The sequence below is a fragment of the Chaetomium globosum genome, genomic scaffold, assembly GCF_000143365.1.
Source record: "Chaetomium globosum CBS 148.51 scaffold_1 genomic scaffold, whole genome shotgun sequence".
Taxonomy (NCBI): domain Eukaryota; kingdom Fungi; phylum Ascomycota; class Sordariomycetes; order Sordariales; family Chaetomiaceae; genus Chaetomium; species Chaetomium globosum.
Window position 1 is genome coordinate 747,907 of NT_165976.1, and position 6,864 is coordinate 754,770.

At 62.0% G+C, this 6,864-nt stretch overlaps 1 protein-coding gene across 1 annotated transcript in view; it reads left to right on the forward strand.

Moving 5' to 3' along the window:
• CHGG_00246 (uncharacterized protein) overlaps positions 1-5,882 on the forward strand; it is a gene marked incomplete at both ends in the record, with an annotated part of 8,208 nt that extends 2,326 nt beyond the window's left edge. The window contains 7 exons of the mRNA XM_001219466.1: positions 279-794; positions 910-1,201; positions 1,270-2,924; positions 3,002-4,004; positions 4,069-4,890; positions 5,149-5,266; positions 5,371-5,882. Coding sequence (XP_001219467.1) covers positions 279-794; positions 910-1,201; positions 1,270-2,924; positions 3,002-4,004; positions 4,069-4,890; positions 5,149-5,266; positions 5,371-5,882 — 4,918 coding nt within the window. The remainder of the gene's footprint in view (positions 1-278; positions 795-909; positions 1,202-1,269; positions 2,925-3,001; positions 4,005-4,068; positions 4,891-5,148; positions 5,267-5,370) is intronic.
• Positions 5,883-6,864: the final 982 nt, after the last annotated feature.

Below are 6,864 nucleotides of genomic sequence, written 5' to 3' on the forward strand. Positions count from 1 at the left end.
GACGCTGATGCTGTCGAACCAGGTCAAGGCCAAGCTCGACGCCGAACGGTGTCTTCGCTCCGCATCGTCAAGACCAACGGCAAGGCTTACCACTCGCATCACATGGCCCCCGGTCTCTGCCACCTATGAGGAGCTCGTTCGCGCCGCCAAGGCGTACAACCCCTTTCGACACGCCCTCGACGCCCCCCACGGCCAAGATGAGTCTCGTCGGTCACCAACGCCGTCCTGCCCACCACGACCGTCCTCGATGAGAGCTACTGGAGCACCAACCTCCGCAGCCCCGTCCTGTTCAACCAGGCGGTCCAGACCATCCTGACGGCCGAGGAGTTCAGCGATGTCGACCTGCTCATCGAAGTCGGCCCCCACTCTGCCATGTCCGGCCCCATCAAGCAGATCAAGGCCGCCCTAGGCCGCGAGAAGCTCGAGTACATCCCAACCCTCCTCCGGGGTACCGACTCGGCCGTTCAGCTCCTCAAGGTCGCCGGTGAGATGTTCCTGCGCGCCTACCCCCTGGAGATGGACCAAGTCTCGACCGCCTACGTCGAGTCCGGCAACAAGCTGGCCCCCGCGCCCGCTGTCATCGTCGACCTGCCGCCCTACCAGTGGAACTACGCCCGACCATTCTGGGCCGAGAGCCGTGCCTCCCGCGAGCACCGTCTCCGCACCCACCCGCGCCACGATGTCCTCGGTGAGCGCACTCTCGGTGGTTCACCCGCCAACCCGACCTGGAGAAACATGCTCCGCCTTCGTGACCTGCCTTGGCTCGGCGACCACGCCCTGGGTGGCGAGGTCGTGTTCCCCGCCGCTGGTTACTTTGCCATGGCCATCGAGGCCCTCACCCAGCTTAACGAGCTGAGCAGCACCCCCGTTGATATCCACAACTATGTTCTCCGCGACGTGTCGATCCAGAAAGCGCTTGTTGTGCCCGACGAGCGATGACGGCATTGAGGTCCTGCTCGGCTTGAGCGCCTCCATGTACGGAAGCGGATGGTGGGATTTCACCGTCTCGTCCATCGACGACGAGGGGCGTCAAGAAGGAGCACATGGACTGGTAGCGTCGGCATCCAACAAACAAGCCGCGCCGCCTCGCTCCCAGAGCCGGGTGCCCAGCTTCCCCCAGGCGTGCCAGACGGCAGAGGGCTTGGAAACCAGGCCCTGCGTGACGTCGGGCTTCCGACTACCGGGCCCGACCTATCCAGGAGTATGGATTGACATCCCGCCTTCGACCGGCACAAAAGTACCAGGGCCAGCTGCACCACCGCGGTCAAGCAATCGGTTGACGCCTCCCTGGGCGAGTCGCGGTACGTCCTGCACCCTGCGACCGTCGATTCCGTCCTGCAGCTCAGCATCACCGCCATTTACGCTGGCCGCACCACCGCCATCAACTACGGTGTCATCCCCATCCAGCTGGACGAGGTTACCATCTGGCCCCCTACGGAGGAGCAGGTCAAGACTTCGACGGCCAGCGCCTACGCCTGGGTCGACAAGCGCGGTGTCCGCTCCTTCGAGAGCAGCGCCCAGATGCAGGCGGCTGATAAGAGCCTGCTGTTGGAGATTGTCAACCTCCGCGGTGTGAGCTACGAGGCTGCCGTACCCCAGAAGGCGCCCTCTGCCCTGACGGAGCGTCTTTATGGCGAGATCAGCTGGGAGGTTGACTTCGACACGCTCGTCGAGTCGGCTGACCTGAAGGGCTTGACCGTCCCCGAGGCGGTGCACCTCGCGCTGTTCAAGCGCCCCGAGACCAAGGTCCTGCAGGTTGGCGCCTCGAATATTGAGGGTGTAAAGCAGATCCTCACCAAGAGCCCCCGTGCCTCGTACACTGTTACCGTGGCCTCGGACGAGGAGCTGGAGTCGGTCAAGACCGCCCTGAAGGAGTACCCCCGTGCCAAGGTCGTCAAGTTGGACCTTACCCAGGAGCTCGCCGCCCAGTCTCTTGCGGCTGGCGCTTTCAATGTGCTTGTTGTCCGTCAAGCGGTTTCTGAGGAGGACCTTGCCAAGCTCCGCGAGACCGTCAAGGTCGGCGGCTATGTCCTGTCCGAGACCTCTTCCGGCACGGCCAAGGCGGCCAAGATCTCTGCGGAAGGTCAGGAGACTAAGGAGGCCACTCAGCACTCCGTCCAGCTCGTCTACGGAACCGCTCAGACGGCCATTGTCTCCTCCGTTTGGGCTGCCCTGCAGGCCTTGGGTTGGACCGTCGAGGTCACCGCTCTGAAGGACCTCGCCGACGGCAAGATCCTGTCCCATGTTATCATCCTCGCCGACTTTGAGAGCCCTCTCCTCTTCAACATCACCGACGAGGAGTTCAGCCGGGTCCAAGCCATCACCAACACGACCTCGTCTCTCCTTTGGGTCACCCCGGGCGGCCTCCTCGAGGGCAAGCGGCCCGAGTTCGGCATGGTTCACGGTCTGGCCCGCACCATCAGCTCAGAGCAGGCCTCGCTCGACTTCAAAACCGTCGACATCGACCAGGACACCGTCACCTCGGAAGACACCGTCTCCGCCATCGTCCGCGTCGCCAAACAGCAGGCCGCCCCCACCGGCGACAAGTCCGACCGCGAATTCTGCGTCGCCAACGGCAAGACCTACATCAGCCGCCTCGTCGGCAGCGACAGCCTCAACAACTCCTTCTCCGCCACGCGCGCTCCGGAGCCCGCCGCCTTCACCCCGGAGAGCCGCATCTCGGGCGCCATCGTCAAGGGCCGCGTCATCTTCCACCAGGAGGCCGTCGTGGAGGACGTCAAGCCCGGGCACGTCGAGGTCCGCGTCGAAGCCAGCGGCCTCACCAAGGAGGGCGTGCTCGTCATCTCGGGCGCCGATTACCCCACCACCTTCAGCCACGAGATCGGCGGCGTGGTGACCCGCGTCGGCACGGGCGTGACCGCCCACAAGGCGGGCGACAAGGTGGTCGGCTTCCACGCGGACAAGTTCGCCAGCTACCAACAAGTCCTCGCCGACATGCTCTCCTCTCTCCTCACCGACACGGACTCACCACCACCGTCAGCGCCCTCTCCGCCTACGCCTCGGCCCTCCACGGCCTTAACACCCTCGGCCAAATCAAAGCCAACGACAACGTGCTCGTCCTGCACGGAACGGGCCTGAGCGGCGTGGCCGCCGTCAAGGTGGCCCTCGCCAAGGGCGCAGTCCCCTACGTGGTGGTGGAAACCGCCGCCGAGGCGGAATTCTTCCAGACTCAGCTCGGCCTCGACGCCGAACAGACGCTCTTCGCGGGCCACAGCGAGGACGCCGAAGCGGCCGCGTCGGTGCTCCTCGACATCCTCAACGAGCTGACCGCCGGCCACGGCGCCGACATTGTCTTCAGCGCGGGCAACACCGACCAGGCCACGGCGCGCGAGGCCTGGCGCCACATCGCGCCGCTGGGTCGTTTCCTTGATGCCGGCCGCAAGGACGTGCTGCACCGCCGCGCGCTGGATTCGGTTCCTACCGCCCAGCGCGGCGCGTCGTATCTGTCGTTTGATCTGGTCGGGCTGTTTGACTCCCGCCCGGAGGTGCTGGCGCGCCTGCTGCCGACCATTGTGAGTCTGGTGCAGCAGGGTGCGGTGGTGGCGCCCGGGCCGGTGAAGACGGTGCATCTTTCGGGGCTGGATAAGGCGGTGGCGGGGTTTTCGGATGCGTTTGGCGCGGTGAAGACCGTGGTTACGTATGAGGCGGACGCTGAGAAGACGGTTGCAGTGGTGCCGGCGCGCCCGCCGCTTCGTTTTAACCCCGACTCGAGCTACCTGCTTGTGGGGTGCCTGGGTGGGTTGGGCCGCAGTCTGACGTCGTGGATGATGGAGTCTGGCGCGAGGCGGTTTACTTTCCTGTCGCGATCTGGTGCCGACTCGCCCTCGGCTGCTAAGTTGGTCGAGGATATGGAGAAGGCTGGAGCGGTGGTGCAGGTTGTGCGTGGTGATGCTACCTCAAAGGAGGATGTTGTCCGCGCGGTTGCGCAGGTGCCGGCTGAGCACCCCATCCGTGGTGTGGTCCACGCTGCCATGGTTCTCAGGGTAAGTTGTTTCTATTTCTTCCTTGTGGGTAGACAAGAAAAGCACGAAGCTGACATCTCCACAGGACGGTCTCTTCCACTCCATGACCTACAACAACTGGAAGACATCGGTGTCTCCCAAGATCCTGGGCGCGGCCAACCTCCACGCCGTCCTCGCCGACGAGCCGCTCGACTTCTTCCTCATGACCAGCTCCGTGTCGGGCGTGCTCGGCAACACCACGCAGAGCAACTACGCCGCGGCCAACACCTACCTCGACACGCTCGCGCGCCAGCGCCGCGTGGCCGGCAAGCCCGCCACGTCGGTCGTCCTGCCCATGGTGCTCGGCGTGGGCGTCGTGGCCGAGAACGTCGAGCTGGAGCAGTCGCTCAAGCGCAAGGGCATGTACGGCATCGACGAGGAGGAGCTTCTAGGCGCCTTCGAGGCCGCCATCACCAGCCACGGCATCGACACCGCAATCGATCACATCGTCGTCGGCCTGGACCCGGCCAAGCTGCAGAAGGCGGTGCGGGATGAGTTGGCCACCGACAGCTTCTGGGTTGAGGACGCCCGCTTCAGCCACGCCGTGCACGACATGAACGCCTCGGCCGAGGATGGCAGTGATGGTGAGGGCGGCCAGGCCCAGAGCATCATCTCTATCATCAAGGCTGCTGCGTCGCCTGCGGAGGCCGTGGGCGCGGTCACGGAGCACTTTGTTGGGAAGTTGGCGCGCATGTTGCTGTTGGATTTGGATGAGTTTGAGCCGGATGTCAAGTCTATTGCCTCGTACGGCATTGACAGCATGATTGGTGCGGAACTGCGGAACTGGATCTTCAAGGAGTACAAGCTGGACGTGCCGTTCCAACAGCTGTTGGGTGAGACGCTTACCATCACCAAGTTTGCCATCCAGGTATGTGCGTCTCAGGGGATTGAGGTGGCTGCTTAGGGGTTGTCTGGAGGGGGGCTCATGGGGTAAAACTGTATTGGGAAGGATTGGTTTTCCTACAGTCAAGATTGTCATTTTGGGTTTCATTTGGTTTTCACGTTAGGCTTTTGAGTTTTGCATTTGGTCATTATAGTTAGTCGTCATTCTTCGTTTCAACAAGATTTCCTCCTTGCTTCGAAGTCCCCTCAGAATGTGTGTTGATGGCCAATGAACCGTGTCCAGTGTTTGGGTGACTCGGCGCCGACAAACCCGACGGATCCTTTCCAATCGCCGAGGATAGGGGTCTCTGCCTGCCGTGGCTTGACTTGGCACGCTCGATTGGTTGGTAAACGCGGATTTGGTTGGTTTGGCAGGCAGCAGTGCAGGGAGTCGAGTCCTGGTTGCAAGGGAGGCATCACAAGCGCGTTGAACCAAGTGAAGATTTATTTCCTTCATCTCGCACAGCATCTCCCGTGGTTTACACAGTATTGACATCGATTCGCTCCAACCTGAAGCATCTTCTTCGCCATCACCGAAACCCAGCCCCAAACCTCATAATGGCACCCTCACAATCCGCCGCACTCCAACTCGCAGCCCATGCCTTCGCCACCATCTTTGTCGGTTTCGGCATCAATGCCATCATCCGACCAGAACATGCCTTGACTTTCTTCGAGTTCTCTCCGCCTTCCTCGCCTGACGATGCCAAGATGGTAGACAGCTTGATGGCCGTCTACGGCGCCCGCGACATCTTCATGGGCCTGGCCATCTACTCGGCCGCATTGTTTGGAACCAACAAGTCCCTCGGATGGACTCTCATTGCGGCCAGCGGTGTTGCCGCCGCTGATGGTGCTGTTTGCTATCTGCACGGGCAAGGGGAGTGGAACCACTGGGGCTATGCGCCGATGATCACAGTTGTGGGGGCGGTGTTGTTGGGATTGTTTGATGGGGCCAACAAGCCCGCGACAAAGAAGGCTTGAGGGGGCTTCGGAGAGGTTTTTGGGGTGGGAGGGGGGGGAGGATGAGATAGGTCATAATGAGGAGGTGTGGGCTTGGTGTTGTTGCAAAAGGGATGCAGAACGGCTGTATCGAACGAGCACCACCTAGTAGGGTTAGCGGTAACCGTTCAATACATCAAGGCGGAAACTAGGCCGTTGCAAGTCTCCGGTTGTCTCCTTCGCCGGACAATGACAAGAAATAAACCCATGAACATGGATGTGGTCATTATCCACAGGACACATGAAAAACAACATAAACCCACTTGTTTTATGGCATGAACCGATCCCCCATTCAGGCTCACAACCCATCGTCGAGCCAAACACCCCCCATTATCTAAAACCAGTTTACACCAATAACTGCAACCATAAGTCAACAGCAACGACAGATATGACCCTCAACCTCAAACCCCCTATCCACCGCCATCCCCTCAACCCCCGAATACATGTACCTAAGGAGGTACCTAGGAACCCAAACCATCAACCCCCGCCCAACCCCCCCACAACCTCCCTCGCGAACACCTTCATCCGCCTCGTCAAAATCCTCCTCCAACTGAAACAAAGTCGACACCGACAACGGCGGCTCCCTCTCCAACCCAACACCACTACCACCACCACTCCCACTCCCACCCCCATCCGCACCCCCAACCCCACTCCCACACCCCAACCCACCCTCCCCCCCCAGCCCTAACACAACCCCCCCAACCCTCCACCGCACCCCCTCCAACCGCTGCGCCAGCGCCTGCGCAAGCCGCCCCACCCGGTGCAGCTCACCGGGCACCAGCCGCGGGCCACCGGTCGGTGGTGGTGGGGGTGGTGCGGTGCCGGTCAGGCAGTAGGCGCCGAGTGATGTTGGTGCGGGGCCAGGAACGGCAGCGGGGAGGACGTCCTCGGTTAGAGGATTTGCAGATGGGTGGCGGTAGTGGGGAAGGTTGAGGTGGGATGGGGGGATGTTGGGGTAGGCAGG